This window comes from Polypterus senegalus, chromosome 3 (assembly GCF_016835505.1).
Source record: "Polypterus senegalus isolate Bchr_013 chromosome 3, ASM1683550v1, whole genome shotgun sequence".
Lineage (NCBI taxonomy): Eukaryota > Metazoa > Chordata > Cladistia > Polypteriformes > Polypteridae > Polypterus > Polypterus senegalus.
The window spans coordinates 191,811,707-191,833,833 of record NC_053156.1 but is presented as its reverse complement, the minus strand read 5'-3'; the positions used below and the strand labels follow the sequence as shown (position 1 = coordinate 191,833,833).

General features: G+C 37.5%; 1 protein-coding gene across 1 annotated transcript; it reads right to left on the bottom strand.

Moving 5' to 3' along the window:
* Positions 1 to 5,534: 5,534 nt before the first annotated feature.
* LOC120526636 (photoreceptor cilium actin regulator-like) lies at positions 5,535 to 20,422 on the bottom strand. The gene is made up of 2 exons (XM_039749798.1): positions 17,010 to 20,422; positions 5,535 to 5,664 (listed from the first exon to the last, which is right to left on the bottom strand). Exons 1-2 carry the CDS (start codon positions 20,420 to 20,422, stop codon positions 5,535 to 5,537), a joined length of 3,543 nt encoding a protein of 1,180 aa, XP_039605732.1.
* Between the last annotated feature and the right edge of the window lie 1,705 nt (positions 20,423 to 22,127).

Below are 22,127 nucleotides of genomic sequence, written 5' to 3'. Positions count from 1 at the left end.
TATATGTGTACCAAATTTCAGGTCAATAGGTCAAACGGTTTGCTAGCTACAGGTGATCTAAAATCCTGGACAGACAAACAAACAGCCACGGTAGTGTATTATATAAGAAGATGTTTTTATCTATTTTTAAAGGATTACTAATACATCCTGTTGTGTGTCATTAACGCCATTGTGCACAGACTTTTTACATGAATATTCAGTAATTGGGAAATGTGTAATTTAGTGTTTTTGAAATCTGAAACTTCTTAGTAAGCTTTCCACTTTCACCTTCCCTGCTGTCCTATTGGATACCCTGATCTGTGTCTACCAAAAGTCAAGTGTTTGTTATTTATTTATTTATTTTTTCAATTTGACATATTTTATCCATCCCCGAGGTGGAACTGTCTTTTTGGATAACCTTTGGTGGTCAGAGCACAGGGTCAGCCATTGTAAGCATCTCTGTAGAAATTTTCAAGTTATGGGCCTTTCTCATGGGCCCAACAGAGGGAGATCCCTTCTGGTAGTAACAGAATTTGAACTGGCAACCTTCCCAATACAAGTACAGATACTTAGCCTCATTATGTTGCAAATTTACTATCTAGCCATAGAAATATCTGAATGTGCTAATCATTTTGTGCACAGCTTGAAACATTTGTTCAGTTTTTGCTTATCAACTCTGCACCTCCCTACCAAATACTCTAATTTATTGTACTGCTGGGCCAATTCTAGACAGGCATACAGTATATGAGGGGCCAGACAGAAAAGTGAAGGGGGCACATGGTGGCGACGGAGGCGGGAAAGGGGTAGGGTGGTGATGGGGGTGGGGGTCCTCTGCATAACTGTTTGTGTCATGTAATTGGATTGCACTTTGTCAGGCCTCTACCCTAAGACCTGTCCAACTTGGGTGTCCCACCTGAAGGCTAAGCTTTTGCTGGTGTAGCTCTTAGGGTCACGCAAACCCCCTGACCACGATAAGGAGGCAATTCCTCAGGAGGAAAACTGAAAAATAAAACAACAAAAAATAAAATAAAATATTCCTCATCAGATTATAACAACTAAAAACATGACATTTACCTTAATTGGATGGCCGATATCAAATATTCGAACCCAACAATAATACTTCTCACTATTGCCAATATTAACAAAATTTAAAAGAGTAGGCCAAGTTATAAAAAAAAAAAAATAATTCACCAAGTCTTGAAAAATAAAACTGAAAAATAGAATAAAAAAATAAAATAAAGAATAAAATAAAATATCCATCCATCTTTACAACCAACAACATAAAATGTATCCTAATTGGATGGCCAAATTCTCAAATAAATTTGCAGAATAAAGTAAGAATAAAATAAGACCTCTCAATATAGCCAATATTTACAAAACTAAAAAGGGTTGGCATAGTAATAAAAAAAAAACAAAAAACAATTCATCATGTCTTTTCCTACAATTCTCAAACTAATTTGTAGAACACAAAAGATTTAGAACAGAACGTTTTAACTTTTTTCTTCTGAACTCTCTGTTTGAAATGAACAGCTCCACTCTCTTCTCTCCTCAATCCACTCTACAACAACAGTCTCCTGTTTCCCTTTGCAAAAATTCTTATAAATTCATCCATATCCAAGTTATTTGTTATTGACTTCTCATGGGCCAAGATCACCAAATTCCTCTTTCTTTTATGTAACATGGTGTGACGATAGGGGGTTAGGACCTGTGACAAAGTGGAGAAGGAACTCTCACATGATGCTGAAGACACACCAATTACCAGGGCTGTTACATACAATTTATGCAACTCAGGAAAGGCTTCCTTGTACTCCTGCAGGAGTTTACATACATTGGACAGGTCTGTTTCCTTTGAACATTTTTTGAGCAGCATCTGTTTTGCCACAAGAACTTCATTTTTCAGACTTACAACATCTGCTACAGTGCCAGCCATCACAGCCAGAGGGTGCAACAGGGTGGGATGTAGAAATGCACTAGATTTGGGTGCAAGACTAGATATGACTCTTATCAGGTCAATCTTCTTGTGTGAAAATCTAGTTTCCATTTCTGAAATGGCCCTGTCAAGGATTTTGAGCAGGGATCTTTTCAGAGACTGATGGAAGGAAATGGTAGGGTCACCAGAGTCTGTATGGCCCAAAGTTGAGAGCAAAACACTTTGACCCAGGTGTTTGCTCATTGTTCTCCTTCTCTTTGTTGGATGTGACTCATCCTCAGCAGGAGATGACACTCCCCAACAGTCATCCTCATGGATGTTTTTTAAGGAGTCCAGTGCTGCACTAACAACCTCAGAAGCACTGCACAGATCAACTGACTGAGACTGTAGAATAGCATTTGCTTGTTTCAAGACACCAAGCTTCTGCACTAGGATCTTTCCAATCTCAAAGAAGTGATGCCTCTTAATTAGGCATAGCAGGCCTGATGCACAGGTCAACTGCAGCATCATCATCCTCTGTCATCTCAGATAGGATACTAAGGATTTGTTCTTGATTGTCCACAGTGCACCTTGTCACCTCATAGTAGCTTGTCCATCTGATCTCAAGCAGCCTTTTTAGATAAGGTGCATCATGTTTATTGAGCACATAGTGGTGGTGAAAAAAGTTGTAGAGTGAACTAGATAGGCTAAAAAATCTTTTTGCACACAGCTCACTCTGCATGGCATGCACAACCACTAAGTGCAGTTGGTGGTTGTAGCAGTGGATGTATGGGACATATCTGTCAAGCCTGTTTTGGAGCAGAGCTTGTACACCACCTCTAACCCCACTCATCACAGAAGCCCCATCATAACACTGGCTAAGTATACTGTCAGCACTGTAGCCAGCATCAGAAAGGTGTAACAGTATCTCAGAGGTGATGTACTCTGCATCAAGTTGTTACAAGTCAAGCAACCCAATAAGATGCTCCTCTGGCATGGAATTTCTGACAAACTGTATTATCACAGACAAATTTTCCACATTGCACCTATCCCTGGTCCCTTCACTTTTGAGGCAAAACCGTGCAGAATCAGCACTTTCATATTTTTTCCTGACCTCTCCAAGCACCATGTCAGCCAGTGTTTGGATAATTTAATTTTGGATATCCTTAGATGTGTATTTTGCATTTTTTGGGATGCCCTTAGCAATGCTTGCTAGCTTCTTATCCTTCTCTAAGGTATATTCCATCAGTTTTAGAAAAATATCTGAAGCAATGTCATCATCATTATTGCATCATGTCTCATGGTTTCTGCAGTCCCACGGAGCCCCAATTCATTTACACAGAGAAACCTTATAGCACTACCAATACTCTTGACATACTAACGTTTTTTTTCAAGTTGTGTTTTACCAACCAACATTGAATCCACAGTCCTCCCCGTGGCCTCTCTGCTTTTATGCTCAGTCCAGATGGTTGAAGCATGCACATGGTTGTGGCTGGACACATGCCTCTGTAGCCCCTTGTCTCGATCAAGCGCTGCTTTCCAGTTGTTAAAACCAGTTAAGGTAAAAACTACATCCCTCTCATTAATAGTGCTGCCATATTTCTGACATTTCCCGCACAACAGAGTACTCCAGCCATGGTCGTATGTGGTACCAGGCAGGATTGAATGATCTTAATGTTGTACCACCAAATACATGTTTGAGGTAACTACCCAGTATTGGCTGGGATGGTGTATTGCCATTTAAGTCACTGGCGGGTTGCTTTGAGGCAGCAATTGTTGGCAGAGGTACAGGAGAAGCAGTACCTGTTGATGACACAGGAGTAAACATGCTAGCTGCTGTCTCTGATGTACCAGCAGCAGCATCATTGCTACTGCTATTGGTACAGGCAGGAGCAGCGCCACACTTTTTAAAAGCTTGAAAAAAAAGATGCATCTCTCAACATTAACTTTCCCTTTGTGAGCTGTTGGAAGCTGGGGTGGAAAGTGAAAAGGGGGTAACAAACCTTCTTGGCTTCCCTGATCTGTCTGCCTGCCAGGTCACTTCTTACAATGCAAAACAGTATAACATTCTCAAATTTGCTTAATCTCATCAAGGTCATGGGGTCAGGCGCAATAAAGTGCAAGGTTGAACAGAGCACAAGTCCACTACAAGGCCCATTGATGCACAGCTAACAGCCACATGGGGAAAGTTCTGATTCCAATATACCTAACCTACATTTTACAACCTAACTAGTATTATTTGATTATTTTATCATTTACTTTAACAAATCCTTGATTTTTCTGCCATTAATAACTGTCACCATGTTAGATGAATATGAGAGTTTTACTAAAGACTACTGCCGAACATGAGGAGGTACAATTAATTATAATTTGTACTTACCTAGGAGTCTAATTCCTAGAAGAACATTAAAAATTAATGTAGGGTTAACAGAATGAAATTAATAACACTACAAACCTTCAGTAGTACTAATTCAGGCTACAGTGGTGGGTCTGCAAAAATCAGGATAAGTAAACACTGATTGTCATTTCTATAAGGCCACATTTCTCAATGAACAGTAGACACTTCATCATAAACAGGAAAGGGTTTTCACAGCTTCATTCTGCCTAATTTCAAAATGCTGTATACTGACCTAAGAATCCAAGTGAAGAGCAACTACCCAGTGCAGTAGATGATTTTTATCTAAACTTGAGTTTCAGGTCCAATAGCTCTGCTCTTGTAACACATAAAACATGAGGTGGTGGAGAAAATAGTTTAAGTATAAAGTCAAAGATCTGGCCACATCACATAACTGAAACTTCAGTCATTTAAAAATAGCTTAATAATGGAAGGGCTTAATAATGTGCTTTTTAAAAAAGTACTGTTCTTTTTTCGGCTTTCTTTTTAATCTAGGCCTGAATGTTAATAACCATATTGGTACTAGCAGAGAGAAAGTCAAAGTATTCAAACTTATAGTATCCAATATAAAGAAAATGAGACAGTGAAGTGGTGTTGCAGCCAATTGTGACAGGTACTGTTGATGCCAAGAAGAAAGGAAATAAAAACTCTGTTGAAAGTGCAGAACACCTACTGACAGCAATTGTGCTCATTTCACTAATTAAAGTACAAGTTTCAAAGCACATTATGTTAAATTTATTGAATTTCTGTTGTCAGTTATCCATTTGTAGGTTCTACATATCTTTCAAATCGTGAATTTAATTTAATTCATTCCAAGTATTTGGTGTACTCTGTCTTTTGTTATACAAATACAGTAAGGGAAGTATTTTTTTGTAAGCAGTCAATTTTCTGTATTTCTTTTACCAATCTTGTTTATCCCAGTTAATGATATTGCAAGGAGCTACCTTCTTTGAGATTACTGGACAAAGTATTTATTAATACACCCATCAAATTCAGCGATTGACTTTAGAGAAAAATGTTACCAGAAGTGAGATTTAACAGAGAATTTTAAGACTAGGTAAGTGACATTGAAAAAATAAATAAATAAATAAACACACATGGCAAAAATGTAAATCACTTTAGTATAAAAATCCATAAACTATCATCCTTATATAAAAAGAGCACAAATACATAAAAACCTGTTTAAACAAAAAGTATAAAAAGAACATAACCAAGAGACTGGTGGTTATTTTACAGTTACAGTCTTAGGCTTCATTCCCTCTGGATAGACTGTCCCACTACACACAGTTCAGGTTGAGAGGCGGACCGATTAGCCATCCGGAGTTCAGACAGGTGTTGAGCATCCCATGGTTCCTCATCATTTGCTAAGCTCTCCATTGACCTGTGGGAGGAGAGGACACAAAGGCGGATTAAAGATAAGAAGCTTTATTAATGGAATTGGGGCAAGTTAACTGTGAGAATGCCAGCAGCAGGTAACCACTCATTCATTAAATGGCTGCAGTTATTCCTTAAGTGAAGGATTGCATTTAGTAAGCAAATATTTTGCATCACATTAATTATCTGGATAATAACACCAAATGAAGAGGAATATGTAATGCAAATCTCTAGATGCTATAATTTTCCAAATTTTTCCTGCCTTTTTCATATTTGTCAAAAATTGTTAAGGCTACCTTGATGAAAACCTTTCAGCTGAAGATGATTTGTGCTTTCAGAACTTAACTAAAACATCCTTTATCCTGTTGTTTTCAGGGTGTATTACATAATTTTGTTATTGCTTATGCCTGTGTAGTAATCCAGAATTAGCCATTGAACTGGACAGAATTTAACCGCAGTAATTGATCATACTTGGAGATGGAATCCATTTTGCTCCTATATGATTCACATATATGTTCTATGTGCTTTCACTGTGTTCACGACATTTTTGTTGCCATTCAAATTATTATTACTTTGGATACAAGAACCCAACAAATAACACAAATTTAGTGCTTACTGATGAATCTTGACTGTGAATTTTGTCTAACAAAAACGAGTGGAATATCATATATCTTGCAATATTACATGTAGCAATAAGTAAATTTTATAAGCACTTGATACAGTGGACATTAAATTTATTTTATATTAATTAAATATTAAATTCATCATAAAAACCATAGTTTGCTTTCAAAATTTCAAGAAACTTATATGGTCTAAGTTCCTATAAACAGTTATTCTAAACTCAATCAACACTTATTTGGTTATACTTGCTTTGTAAAAAGCCTTGTGGTGATTTACGCACTGAAAGCCAACAAACAAAATAAAGGTTGAAAACCTTAAATAATTTTTTTCTTTGTTTTTTGTAAAGTTATTGGTGACTTTAAATTGGTGACTATGTGGCAGGGCCTCTTTTGTCTAAGCGCATTGACACAGTAATGATTCATTAAAAACTTATTGCTTTGGAGTTCAATACTCAACTTGCACTTCCACTTCACCCCCACATGACCCCAGAATAGTAATAACAAAATTAAAGGAAAGAGCCAGTAAATCATACAAGAAAAATGTACATATCAGCAATACATTAAATAAGATAATTTAAAATAAAATCAACACATATTTATAGTGAAATGAATACACCATACAGTCACCTTTGAAATAATGGCTGAAGGAAAAACTCTCAATGAAGATAAAAATAGCAATGTGAAATGAAAATAATTCATAAAGTGACTAATTATTGAAAACATAGCCTGGTTTGTGCTTTTTGAAAAAAGGAAGAAAAAAAAAACAACAAAATAAAAATGTTTTTTTGTTATATAGTATAAGTCCTCCATTTCCAGTTGTGTCAGATTCCTCGGAAGGACCATGCTTGTCTGGTTCCTATCCTGCTCACTGACGTTCCATATAAGTGACTAGGGGTTGTTATTGTTGGACTCCTAGAACCCTCTACATGACGCCACAAATATAGATCAGTGATTTTGGATGACGCTACACACTACCCAGAAGCCAATACAAAAAATTCTGCATGGGAACTGGTTGAGGTCCATCCATAAAGAAATCCTTACAGATCAAGGGATACCTTTTACCTCAGATATGTTCAGGGAAGTGGCCTCTCTACTTCTTATAAAGCATTTAAGGACCCCCGTGTACCACCCCCAGATGGACGGCTTAACTGAGCAGTTTAATCAGACACTCAAATAGATGTTTCCTAAGGTGGACAGCGAAGACAGGAAAAACTGGGATCACTTACTTCCCCTTGTCTTGTTTGCTTACCGGGAGGTTCCTCAAACCTCCACAGGCTTCTCTCCTTTTGAGTTATTATATGGACGAAAACCTCAAGGTCTCCTTGACATATTAAAAGGGGACCAGGAAGAGGAGGCCAATCCTTTCATAAATATTTTAGAATATATTGCCCAATTATGTGATAGACTTGGTAAAATTAGGCCCATACTTAAAGAAAACATGGAACGTGCTCAAGGAAAGCCGCCTCATTATTATAATAGAGAAAGAAGTTTACAAGAGTTCTGACCAAGAGACAAGGTGATGGTTCTTGTTCCCACATTCCACTCCAAATTGTTAGCTCATTGGCAGGGACCGTATGAAATTAAAGAAAGGAAGGGCTTGGTCGACTGTCTGGTTAAACAACCTAATAGACGACCTGCCAAGAGAATATACCATGTCAGTCTCCTGAAATCTTGGAAGGAAAGGGTTCCCTTATCCTTACTCCACTTCAGGCCACTCCTTCATTGTAGTCAGTTACTTTAATTTTGATACTTATTTAACTCCCGAACAAAAGACGAGAGTTCAAAGAAGTGATCTCGTCCATTCCGAGTATGGTGAACAAGAAACCTGGAACAACTGCCTTGATTGAGCACAAAATTATTACTGACCCTGGTGTCGTCATCAGAGAATGCCCCTATAGCCTCCCAGAATCCAAACGTGCCAAAGTTGAATTAGAGATCAAAAGAATGTTGGACTTGGAGGTGATCAAGGATAGTTATAGTCCTTAGCCTAGTCCCATTGTTGTGGTTTCTAAGCCAGATGGAAGTTTCAGATTTTGCAATGATTTCTGATGGCTCAATCAGATATCTTGGCTTGATGCCTCCCCAATGGCATGCATGGATGAACTCCTTGAGTGGTTAGGGAGGGCTCAATATTTGACCACTCTTGACATGACCAAAAGGAATTTGCAAATTCCCTTAACAAAAGTGTTTAGTACCCCAAGTGGTCACTGGCAGTATACAGTTCTTCCATTCAGCTTGCACGGAGCACCAGCAACTTTTCAATGTCTGATGGAAAGATTACTACGACCCCACCAGGCCCATAGTGCTGCCTATCTTGATGACATAATCATCTATTCTGACAACTGGGAGAATCATATACATACAACAAGTTTGTGTGGTTCTTCTGGCACTAAATGAAACTGGCCTCACGATTAATATAAAGAAATGTTTCTTTGGGTTAGTTGAGCCCAAATATTTAGGCTATTTGGAGGGCAGAGGTACCATACGTCTTCAGTGTTCCAAGTTGCTGCCATTGTTAACTGGCCCCACACAAAAACTAAATGGCAAGCTTTCTTAGGACTGGCGGGATACTATCGTTGATATGTACCTTGTTTCTCCAAGGGGGTTAACTGATTTAACAAAGCTGTGTCCTCCCAACACAGTGGTATGAGATGACAAAACAGAGGACGCATTTCATGACTTGAAAAAGGCCCTCACTTCAAAACCTATTTTGATAACTCCAAATTTTTCTTTACCTTTTATTTTACAGACAGATGCTTTGGGCACTCTTTTCCCGTAATGTACCTGAGTCGGAAACTATTGGGACATGAGAAAGGTATGTGATGGTGGAAAGAAAGGCCCAGGTAATCAAATGGGCTATTAACCAACCGAGGTACTACCTTCTGGGTCGTGAGTTTACCCTTTTGACAGACCCAGCTTCTCTGCAGTGGATGACACTGCATCGAGATTGGCGGGTTAACAGGTGGTTTCTACACTTCCAGCTGTTTAGGTTGAATGTCCAGCATCACCGCAGACTTCTCCATGTCAACACCAATGCTCTATCTCATGTTTATGACCTCAAAGCTCAGGCCGCCCGGGCTTTGGAACTGTTACAAGCGTGCGCTTTGGGAACAGCTTACAGACTTAGTTGATGACAATATTAACCTGGGCCACTTAGGGGCAGAGTGCTATAACAGTATCTATTCTTCTTTCCCCTCTGTAGAAAGAAACATTGATGAGAAAACATCCATGACATCAGTTCTTGGTGCAGACCAATTATACCCGCCTTTTTCTCCCAAAAACCATTATAGCTGAAGATACCGCCATCTTGGGGCAGACTCAATTTCCACATGGAGATAGTCTATAAAATATCGCTTTACCATGAGTTTTCTTTTGTGCCTTTTGTGTATATTTTAATATACGGAGTTTGCCTTCAGATGCCCCAGACCCTTTATGAGAATCTTATACTGTATGTTTTGTCTAACAGTTTGTCAACACTTTTAAATGTCCTGTTGTTTCTAACAGAAATTTAGATGTATGTTTTCTTCATGTCATGTTCAGTGTTTACTAAAGATGAGAAAGAAGAGGTGGAGAGCACCTTGTAAAGCACCTGCCCAATGAGAATGACTGTGACCTTATAGTAAAATTTAACGGGAGATGCCTGGAATAGTTTCACATGGGACTCACTATGATGTTTTGTTTATTATTTCTTTTTGTTTAGGTTTTACATCTATTAATTGTTTTGTAATTTTTAATGATGTAATTTTAGTCCCTTCTGTTAATTTAATTATCCTCAGTCTATGTTTTGTTTATTGTGGTTCTATGGTGTTTGATGGGAGTGGGAATATGACCCCTGATTAGGTAACTAGACCAGATGCTTTAAGTAGGTTTCAAAGACTAAATAAGCTTTAGGTAGTCACTACATGTTTTCAGTGCTCTTGATTAGCTTTAGATGGGCTCACTGCTCCCTTTTACTGCTCTTGGCTATTGGTGTGTTTTGCAGTCCTTTGGCCATTTTGATTTGACTTTTTAGGTTCTGAATTTCAACAGCATATTTTGGACTTAGGTTATTATAGATTTACTGAACTCATATTTTCACTGTACATTTTGTGTACTTTGCTTTTAATTGTTAAATTTTGTATTTTTGTATGTTTTTCTTTGAAAATGTCAACTTTTGTTATTTTTTTAATTTAATAAATTAAGTAATGTTTCCTTGGTAGGGTTTTTAATTGTTTTATACCTCATTTCAGACATTTACAAAATAATGTACTAATGATTTCTTATTTATTGTAGTCTGAAACATAATTTATGACCTCCACTCTTTAGTGTTCTAGGGTGCATTTTAATAGGATTATGATCCTACAATGTCAATTAAAGAGCCCTTTCAGAATTTTAATAGTTTGAAGCCATTTATATGTTAAAATTACAATTCAGTATGACATTGGTAGGAAAATGAACCCAGACGGGGCCCCAGTACAAATTCAGGTACTCTTCCACCCATACTGTCATGATGTGATATGATTTTGGATCCTCAAAGGACGGCAGTGTTTATTTTTGCTGTTAGGCCCCCTGTTAGGCCCGCATTGCTAGGAGTGTGGCCTCTGAGGTCAGGACCCATGCTTAATCAACTCAGTGGGATAAAAGGATAGTTATAAGTGCAAATCCTTATCTGATCTGTGGATACCAAATCCAAAATTCAGAGTTTATTTTTGTGTTTTTTTCTTGTGTGTACTTTTGATTTTGGCCATCTTGTTATCGTCACCACTATTATTGTCTCTCGTATTGGGCTTCAGTTTCGTTTTGCTTTATATTATTTCTTTGTTTTTTTTATCGTGCTTCACCCAGTTTTGCTCAAATGTTTATCTGCCAGTTCACTGGCAGAACATATACCTACTCATTCTGGGCCAATTTAGATTTACCAAATTACTCTTGAAACCTGGGGTTTGAAGTCTCCTGGAAATGTGAGGCCCTGACAGACCACTTGAACTGAAAATAAAAATGTGGCTTTACAGATCTTACTTTTGATGAAGATGAAGCAAATATCCATGTTCCTGAAGATCACTGGAAAAAAAGATTATATCTGAATTATAAATTAATATTTTAGTAGCTTGACGAAAATGTCATATTAGCTTTGGACTGAGAAGAAACTTTAGATGAGAAACAGATTAAACACCTGGAATGCAGCAACACAATTCACAGCCGTTAGCTTAAAGCCTTTTGGAATAGACTATGTTTAATAGTCAGTACACCTTCATATTTGTATATTCCTGGAAAGAAAAGGAAAAGGATACAAAAACGTTCATACATTTTTGGGGTCACTTTTATAAGTGGTAATTATTCTTATACATGATTAGGAAATTAATTTTATGCTATTATTTTTAACAGACAAGTAAAATACAGAAGATACAAGAATATTATAGTAAATAATGACATCACATTTTAAATATTGCAGGGAGAACCTCTATCATTTACTGGGTGGATTATGTGCTTGTTTTTTTTAAGGACATTCAAATTGTTGGCTTTTTGGTATAACATCTGGATAATATTTCAGCCTGACAGCATTAAGATAATTAACCCTAAAGAAGATGACCTCTACTGTTGCCTTAAAGATGGCCAATGGTCTTAATCTGTCTTAATCTAAATGCATACATAGAGCAGGTGCAATTTTTCTGCAATGTTTCCTTCTTCACTGTGGAAACTAAATCAACTATGTACTTATTGCAGTGCTGAACCATTCAAGAGCACTGAATTTTCAAATAAAGAGGGCAGATTCCCTAGAGAATGCAAAGGAAATAAAAAGGGAGCAGAGCTAATGAAGAAAAAAACAACTCTTAAAAAGACCTAAATACAAGGGGTAAATGTCTGAGGTTGAAAAGCAGTAAGGAAGAAAGCAAATGACATGTAGGACTTGCCTGGAGACAATAAGAAGCTTTAACCCTGCTAGGAAAAATAATAATGCTGAACTGTATCATAAACACAAAGATATACAACTGAACAATTTTTGTAGTTAGACTAAAGGTGAACATTTATGAAGACAGAGTTTAACCTGTATTTTTCTAATGAAGATGAGCACAATGACTGGGTTACTTTTCTCTCCTCCACTGTTAGCTGGCCTTAGCTTAATGCATGTGTACATATAATTCCAAGCTTTAAAAAAACAATTCGAATAAAAACAGCAAATAGACAGCACTGCCACAGCAATAAGGTAGCACAGAGAAAAACACAGATAAGAGGAAAGGACATTAGATGTCTCAAAGCAGGATATTTTTCTTCTTTTTTAAGACAGGCGCCGGAAACATGGAAGCAGACATTCCAGGATGGAACCAGAAACCAACGGAAAGGAAATCCTGCTGAGTAAGCTTGAAGTTAAAGGATATCATGTTATTTTCATTCTTATGAGCCATCCTCTTATAAACAGAGTAACTCAAAGAAAGGAGGGCCTGTTTTTTTCATGTGCTCCCTAAAGAAAGAACTCTACCAAAGCCAATTTCTTAGAAGAGTCCTTATACATATTAACTAGAGCTCCAGTTGCTCAAAGACCTGTGAAAAGGTGGTAACTTTTTTTTTTATCTTCCATACATATATTGTATATTCTTGTATATACTCTACTATAATTATTCATGATCATATTACCCCATTTCTTATATTACATTATTATCTTCTCATAAATATCATAAATCATGAAAAGGTGAATGGTTCAACTGCTCTTTACCTTGTCAAATATATTAATGTGTGCGTAAAAACTCAGATGTGAGATCAGAGATATTGTGAGAATAATCATATTAATAAGAGGCAGCAGAGCCTCTTGGTCACAAGATATTTTGATTTTGATTGCATTGTAGATAAACATATGACATGCTGTGTTGCTATTGTTATTTAAAACATGGATGGAAATCCAGTACATGAACTTTAGCCAATTGCTTTTTTATGTGGAATTTATCATCATAGTTATGGTTGTCATATCCCACTAGTTTTCGTTTTTTCCTCACTTATTTTTCAGTCATTGTTGGTGCCAGTTCCACCTTTCAAAGTTTCCCCTAGATAGGGCACATGGCTTAACATTAGATAGGAGACGTTTGATTATTCAAGTCTAAAATCAGGATTCAGCCTGCTCTTTTGCATCACATGCCCCACACACCTGAAGTCTCAGACATTTACCTGGACAGGTTTATCTTTGTTGTGATCTAAGACCAGAAAGACACCAAATCGACAGCTGTTCTTAACAAATTGAAATTTTATTCATTACCATGACTGTGGATTCATAGGGAGTCTATTTTCCATTGGGACTCACATTATGCTGGAGTTTTAATTATTTTTCACTGCAAATAAATTATATGTTGCATATATATTGTTACAACAAGAAGCGTTTCTTTGTTACAGGAATTAAAATTACAACTACAATTACACAGCATAATATAACATTCTTAAAAGAAAATAATAATTTTCTAGGACACACATGGGAGTTGCAGTTATGGCTACTGCTTTGCTGTAGTGTATCATGCATTTATTTGGAAATAACTGCCAAAATGTAGATTTTCTTGTCATCATGCACATGCTTTTTACAGTTAAATTCTAGATGGCAGCTAAGGGTTAGACAATACATAGTATAAATGATAAGGGGAGGCAGTGGTGGGGATTGGACTTTAGCTTACAGCCTTACAGGACCTACTAGTTACAAGTTACAAGTGCCCTTTGCACATATTTTTAACTATAAACAGCTAATAAATATTATAATCTAAGGTGGTCAAAATAAGCTGATATACAAATTATTATGCTGTTTTTACAAGAGGTGGGAAGAATGTTGACATATATAACAGTAACCAGAGTATTAATTACTTTACAATGTAATACTTGAGTCACATACTGAGGACAAGTGTGAGATTTTTCTTAATGTTTTCTTTGTACCATGTATAGATGCAGAAATCTCAGCAGCAGTGCTAACATAAGTGGTACACCATCTGTGAGAATCTAAAAGCAAAAATTGTATTTTTACCTTTAAAAAAATAAATAGACTGCTGATACATGACCACAGATTGCACACCATAAATATTTACACTGCTGCAGAGTTATACATGAAAAGCTCTGTTCACACTTAATTTGGGTTCTTTTTGGTTTTCACTATGATACAACAAAGATCTATCCTAACAAGAAACATATAATTTAAAAACCTTGTCATACATGTTTATATACGTATATAAATAAAAATATATATATATATATATATATACATATTTTATATATATATATATATATTATAATAAAAATATCTTGGGTCTAGATGTGATCTTCTCATGCCCTACTTACAACCAATTTAAAACAAGATCACAGACCTTTAACCCCTCAGTTGTTGGAATGCTTTCGGCAGACACACTTCATGTGCTCCCAGCTCTTAAAAATTTTATACGTTCTATATGACATGCCAACAACTGAGCGAAGAAGAAAGAGCAGCACGTCGAAAAGAGACCCAAAAGCATTGGAGGGAAAATAAGGCAAAAAAGAACAATAATAATCTACGTGCAAATTCTGAAAATAAGTAAAGTAATAATCAGCCCGGACCAAGTGGAATTGAAAACATCGTAGGTCCACTACGAGACGTTCAAAAACATTGGTGCGATACACATGCACAGCAAGTTCAAAAATATGAAAGTAGTAAAATTCGAAAGTATAAAAAAAGATAGTAAAGATTGCATTAGCACAATGAAACAGAATTATTACTCGATGAAATAATTGAACAGCAAAAAGTGATTGAATATATGGACAAAGGTGATACGACAGAAGTATGTAGATATTATAAGGCCTTAAAGTTTAAGTCAGAGACCTGTAGATCGTCTAATTCATGTTGCCATCAGGGAAAAGTAGTGTTTCTTCCCAATGAAGAGGCATATCCACGAAAGTTAAAAGATTTGTTGTTTGGTGAAAGTGAAATCCATCAACACTTTTTTTTTTTTTTTTATTATTTTGAATTATTTTTTAGCTTTATTGGATCTAGGCTGAGTGACTTGTTTTTCTCGTCATACACATTTCATTGTATGCTGACCCTGTGTTAACCTATATATGACAAATAAACCTAAACCAAACCAAACCAAACTACTACAGGCAAAATATCAGAGTCTACAATAATCTTTTAGCGTTCGCATCATTCAATGATCAAAATGTAGATTTACACAATAATGGACCATACGCTCTGAGAATCTGTGGTCCCGCAACAATTAAAGCTATGACAAGTTTAATTTCAAAGAAACCACAATTCAGTCAATGTACATTTATTATTACGGAGAAGCAATGCAACATAGAATCGAAACAGTGTTTAGTACATATATATGATCATCCTCTAACCATGACTCAAGATCTTGCATGGAGCTCCAGACTGAGGGTGATTGTTGGTCTTTTTATATTTCTTCCATTTCCAAAAAATTGCAGCAACAGTTGTCACCTCCTCACCAAGCTTCTTGCTGATAGTCTTGTAGCCCATTCCAGCCTTGTGCAGGTCTACAATCTTGTCCCTGACGACTTTTGACAGCTCTTTGGTTTTGCCCACGGTGGTGGAGATGTTGAAATAGAAGAAATTGATTCTGTGGACAGGTGTGCTTTATACACATACCAAGTTGTGATCAGGAGTATCTGTAATTAATTGATTGATTGATTATTTGAAATCTGTGTGCCACATGGGCACACAACCAATCTGTAGGAGCCAGAATTCTGGCTGGGTTGTAGGGAATCAAATACTTATTTCTCTCAATGACATGAAAATCAATTTATAACTTTTATGTAACGTGTTTTTTCTGGATTTTTGTTGATATTCTGTCTCTCTCCATTAAAATGAAACTACCATAAAAATTAGAGACTGTTCATTTCTTTGTAAGTGAGCAAACATACAAATTATTTCCCCCACTGTATATCCATGCATTCATTTTTCCCAAACTTCTCTACTCTGCAATGAGGAAAATGCCATAAAATGCAAATCATTTAAATATAGCAGCATATGAAAATAACAATTATAAACAGCAATGAAATATGTTGATGACTGAAACATCTTTGAATATGCTAATAATAATAATAATAATATAGTTGTAGCACTGTAGGTCAGTGGCTAGCATTGATGACACAAAACTCAAAGACACTGGGTTAAAATTGCTGCCCCTTGCCTGACTGGGTTGATTTTAGATGTTCTTCCCCATGCACGGTATGTGTGAATTTTTTTCTGGATACAGTGGATTTGCCTGCAAAGCTCAAAAATAAGCATTAGATTAATTGGTGGCTAAATGTGCATGTGCGAGCCACATCTTACACCCAAATGCTGTCAGGCTAGGCTCTGGCTTACCACTGCTATAAATTATGTGTGCACAGAAATATAGCCATTACGGAAAAAAGTAAGCCTAAGACAAGTTGGAGCAAATGACTACGAAAATGAATATTTATATTACAAAAAAAATGCAGGGATTCCAGGGATTTTGGCAAACCACGTTTAGTCTAACCTCATAAGTTAAAAAAAAATCAATCAAGTTTGTCATGAAGTAGAAGCTAAATTCAGTAAACAAATGCTACCTTCACATGTTAAAACACATCTACGCAGCTGCTCAGCTGATCTTAATAGAAATTCATTATTCACATTTATTTCTTTAATAATTCAATACAAGACTTATGACAGATGAAGAGAATCTCATATAAAGCAATTGTGCATTTCTTCTGTTTCTGAAAAAACAGACAGAAGTATTGTTCCCTTTAAAATAAAATACAAGAATTTGTTACTCACCCTTGAGTGCTGATGGTTGGCTCACTACCTGAGGTGGTTGAAGAAGCAGAGTACTGGGGTAGTTTGAGCTGTACACCAGGCCTGCGATCAGAGTAGCTGCGTCGGATGAAAGGCTGGGGCCTTTGCGTGACTGTTCCTAAAATATTTCTGTTGCGAGCTTGATCCCCCCATGGTCTTGGCAGAATACTAGTACTGGGGATGGACCAGGCCTGTGAGGCGTGGGCAGGAGGTTGGGCTTGAAACATAGATGACGTCACAGGGCAAAAGATGGAGTGAGCATTACCAATAACACGTGAAGTGTCTTCCCCTAAATCCTTTATATTTCGAGCCTGAAAAACTTTTTTGCATGAAGTCCTTGGGGAGGTAGGAGGTGATGGGGTTTTGCAGAAGGAAGATGGGTTGACTTCCCTTCTCATGGTAGGTGGGCTTGCAGATTTAGTCTTCACAGCTCCCTGGTTACTTAACTGGGATGGAGTATGAGGTAATTTTCTTTGCTGTGGGGGACTAGGTAGTTTTCTGGTTGTAGGTGGGCTGGGTAGTTTTCGACTCATAGGAGGACTAGCTGAAGATGAAGCTGGTTGACGATGAAGCACTGGAGGACTAGGAAGCTTTCGTTGTACAGCTGTAGGGCTCAAAGTAGTAGAAGAGTGCTTTTGTTGGGCTAGTGAAGATTGAATAGTGTTCTCTGGTGGGCCTCTAGGTGGGCTGGGTAATTTTTCAGAGGCAGCAGTGCTGATGTTGTCTTGATATATCAAGGATTTTTCACTACCAGCGAGGTGAGTGTCTTCTTCATTTTTGTTGGAAGGTTCTGATGAGTCAGGAACATTAGTAGGAGATTCAGTAGAATGCCTCAAGTGAATAATCTTCCTTGCTTGTCTATAGAGAGATGCTGTTTCTTCATTTTCAGTCTCAGGCTCAGTATCACCCTGAGAATCTAAAGAACTGCGCCTTGAACTTGAATCCTGGTTCGTGCACTTCTGTGGAGAAATTTTTATAGAACCTCTACAAAGAGTTCCTTTACTTGGAAGAACGTTGACAGATGTAAGGGAGGCCCTCAGCCTGTCTGAGAAAGTTGCCTTTTGTTGATTGAGAATGTTTCTTCTAGTGGTACAGTTGCTTAAGGATGATGGAGAACCATCTGTAGTCTTCTGTAGCTCTTCAGAAACTTGAAATGAATTGTCCATCAACACTTCTGGCGGAGGCGGAGGAAAACTATCAAAGTCCACATCATCTGCCTTGCTATCTGTTCTCATGGTTACCAGTTTATTGTTGTTTTCTGTTCTATTGATTGAAGAGAATTCATGGTAGCCCACGGAAGGAAAAACAAGAACCCCACATTTTCGTATGCCCTTTAGAGGAGCAAGATGTTTTAAAGTAATTAAGTTATTACCCATTTCTTTTCCCTGACTAAAAGTATCAATTAGTTTTTTCACAGACTGTCTGCCATGTTGAGAAGCTACAGGAATTGGTGGAGTGGCCTTAAAAGGTCCCTTGCTTGGCTTCTTTTCCTTTCTCTTCTCTTGCTCAGTCATTTCTTTTGACCCTGCCTTTTGAAGAATGGGCTTGTCTTGACTAGGTAGTATACTAAAGTTTTTGGCTAGAGAGGTTCGAAGACGGTTATTAGCAGTTGTACTTAAGACAGTCTGCTCTCTTCCCACCTTTGGTTTAGTCAACTTTACATGTTCTGTTTTACCCTCTGACATTTTTTCTAATCGACGACTCAGATCTTTCTGTGTTCTCTGGAGTTCAAGGAGGGTGGGATCCTCCTCCTGACTACGAAGAGATTCAGCTGATCTTGTACGCCTCTGTTTTGTTGCCTTAGACTTTTTCCCTGTTGTGGAAGCTGATGCTGTTTGTGGCCTTCTTGTTTTTTCCTCTTCTTCTTCCTCTTCTTTCCACTGTGTGGTACATCTACTTCCTATGACACTTCTACTGCTAAGATTCTGTTCTGGAAGGAAACGTATTCGGCCACTGATGGCATGTTTCATTTTTAGCGTCATCTCTACGTTTTCAGGGTTCTCTATCCATTTCTGGGCTGGTCGAGATAAAAAGCTTGGACTAGCAGGTGTGGAATGAGAGCATTTTTTAATATTTTCATCGTCTAAATCATCTTCATAATTATCCTCATCCTCATCCATTGAAGCCATACTAAACAGAGATTCTGTTTCTACACTAGCAGCATGGCCATTAGAGTCGAAGGAGTTTAAAGAAACACTACTGTGGATTTTCTTTCCTTTTGGTGGGTTTGATTTTTCTAAAGATAAGCTGCCTGCTTCTTGAGTTGTCTCAGATGAATTCAGCTTTGCAGACTCACAACTGTTTCTGTGCTGTGTTGATTTCTCTGAACTGCCCAAAGACTCACTCTCCACTCCAATGCCACTATCTTCAGAATAGAGTGCCATGTCTTCGGGCCCTGGTTTTCGGATTGCTGATGTATCAATCCACACCAAGACTTTACACAAGCGATCTTCCAGCATGTGCTTTACTCTCAGCTTCTCAGCCATCAGGTCAGATGCGGATTCAAAATAGTCAGTTATGTCTGCTAGAGCAGAATCAGAGACTTCCCCAACAGCTTTGCCCACAGACTGCATTCGCTGAACTGTATACTGTAGCAGCTGCTGAAGCAGATCAGGAGGAGGATGCTTTTGTTGGCTAGCCCATTTTTCAATAGGCCAAGACAAATGTTCACCATATTCTTTTAGCAGCTTCTCGCCATCACCAGTGATTTCCTCTAGTACTTGGTTTAGCTGTTCATAAGATAAGGCCAAGAAGCTGACCATCTGCTGGAGCTGAAAATGGGTACGAGCTGCTTGGTCCAGCAAGTCCAACAAGGTCTCATATTTAGATATACTAGGATTTAAGTAGGCATAGGCAGACTGGTGAGCCTTAACCAAGAGTTCGGGGAAGTCCACTTTCTCCTCACGAAGAGATGACCTCTCTTTGCCCTTCTTGCCAGTTCTGCCAGATTTTACTTTCTTTTGTTTTCTACACACTTTTCTTGCATTCTTCTCATCACATGATTCCACTGCTTGTGTTTCATATTTTATTTTATCCTTTTCCTTCTCCTGGGTCATATTAATATTAATTTCTTGTACACCAACCTTATTTGTATAAACCTGCTCCAAAGAACCCCTGACGGCAGACAGTGGTTTGCATTCTGACCCATCAAAAGATAAATTAGATTGACTAGGATGGCTTACCCCTTCAACCAGTGAACATCCACTTGTTCTCTGCCATGTTTCACTGTCTGTTTCACTGTGGCTAGATGAAGTCCCTCCATCTTCAGACTGAGTTCCTGTCAAGCTGTCGCTCCTGTCAGTTTGATGGTTTAATGTTTTTCCTTTTCGAAATGATCCAAAACTGTTTTTGGTAATATTTTGTAGTTTACTGCTGTGCGATGGTGTACATCCCATTTCAGTTTGCTTTGTTTAACAGATATCCAGCAAGGCAGAAGTTAGAATCTTCTGAAGCTAACAAACAGGCAATTAAAGTTGATAGGAGTACACTGCTTAGCCATCAGCTGTCCTTGTCATTTTCAAGTGTTTCATTTCTTTTATGCATTTAATAAAAAAGTCCTAGACATAGTTTAAAGGTGCTGCTTGTTTGGTGCAAAATCTCCACTGAAGACAAAAGAATATCTAATCAGTCCCTGTCTGCTCTGCTTTCTTGTAGGAGCTCCTGCGACAATCCGTCTTACCTTTCTTGGATCTTGCTGCAGAAAGGATTAAAGGAGCTTTACTTTCTTTCTTGTGCATTTGCAGATGTCACACTTAAGGCCGGAAAAATACAACACACACACGCATATATACTGTGCACACAGATTCATCAAGGAAGTTAAGATCTTAAGTATGTCAAGATAATCAGCTGCATCTTAATCGGGTAGCTTTTTATAGGTACCGTACTTGAAGTTTACCAAGGCTTGATACAAACAGAATGAAATGACATTTTGTACAAAAAAAGATTTCATTGTGAATAGAAACTCTCAATTATTCCTACAGGAGTTCAATAGGGCATGAAGTATGTCAAGTTTTTAATTTAGTAAAGATGGAATCTATTGATTTTGGGAAAAATTTCCATTGTCTTCCAAAATAAATTTTAAAACTTGCTGAGGTAAACTTTGATGTAATATGTGGATTGTGAAGTTAAAATTGTAAAAATAATTTTGTATATATAAGAAATGTTTACAGTCTTAAGGTAGTGCGACAGTCCATATTGGTATCTCACAGCTCTGCTGTTCAACTGTGCCTCTCACTATGGCCTTTATCATTGTGATATCTGCACATTCTCCCCCTGTCCAAATGGGTTTTACATTAGTCTTCTGTTCCATCCATCCATTATCCAACCCGCTATATCCTAACTACAGGGTCACGGGGGTCTGCTGCAGCCAATCCCAGCCAACACAGGGTGCAAGGCAGAAAACAAACCCCAGGCAGGGCACCAGCAAACCGCAGGGAAAAAACACACACACACACACCAAGCACACACTAGGGACAATTTAGGATCGCCAATGCACCTAACTTCTTCTGTTTCTGTTTTTTTTAATGCTTCATAAAATGGTGCAGGTTAATGAAAAATAAATCAAGAAATAAAATCTTATAACTGCAAGCAAAAGATAGCAAAAAGGTTTTATTTAATGTAATGCAAATAAGGAAATGATACAAAGGAAATGCAAAAATATTACTAGATTTCAACGAGTAACTAAAGCACAGAAGAAGAGTTTTGAATAAGACTCTTGGCCAGTGAATGAGAGGGGTAGAGGCAGATCATCAATTCAAAACATCAATCCCATATGACTTGCGTTTCGCTTGCTGTTCATAATGTGCACTGATTATTCCAGAAGTATCTGTTTAACAATATTTTAGTGTTTTTTCCCCATGTACATTTTTCACATCATTTTGCCATTGTAAAACACTGGTCATCAATAGCTTGTAGTAAATCATTAAATTTTTAAAATCTCTGTTCTACATGAAAACATGAAATTAAACATTTTTCTCTGACACCACTACAAGTTACATGGGGCAAGTAACATATAAAAAAGTATAATTTTAGGGTAGTGTTCTGCCCCACATCTTGTTAATTGAGCCTGTTATTTGTTGAACTGTGCTCTCCCTTCATCTT

Bases quoted from the DNA above. Each gene is read 5' to 3' on its own strand.
- LOC120526636 (XM_039749798.1), bottom strand. From the start codon at position 20,422: ATGGGATGTACACCATCGCACAGCAGTAAACTACAAAATATTACCAAA. The intron at 5,665-17,009 runs GTGAGTAACAAA...CTCCTCCCACAG, and splicing joins CCAACCATCAGCACTCAAGG to GTCAATGGAGAGCTTAGCAA.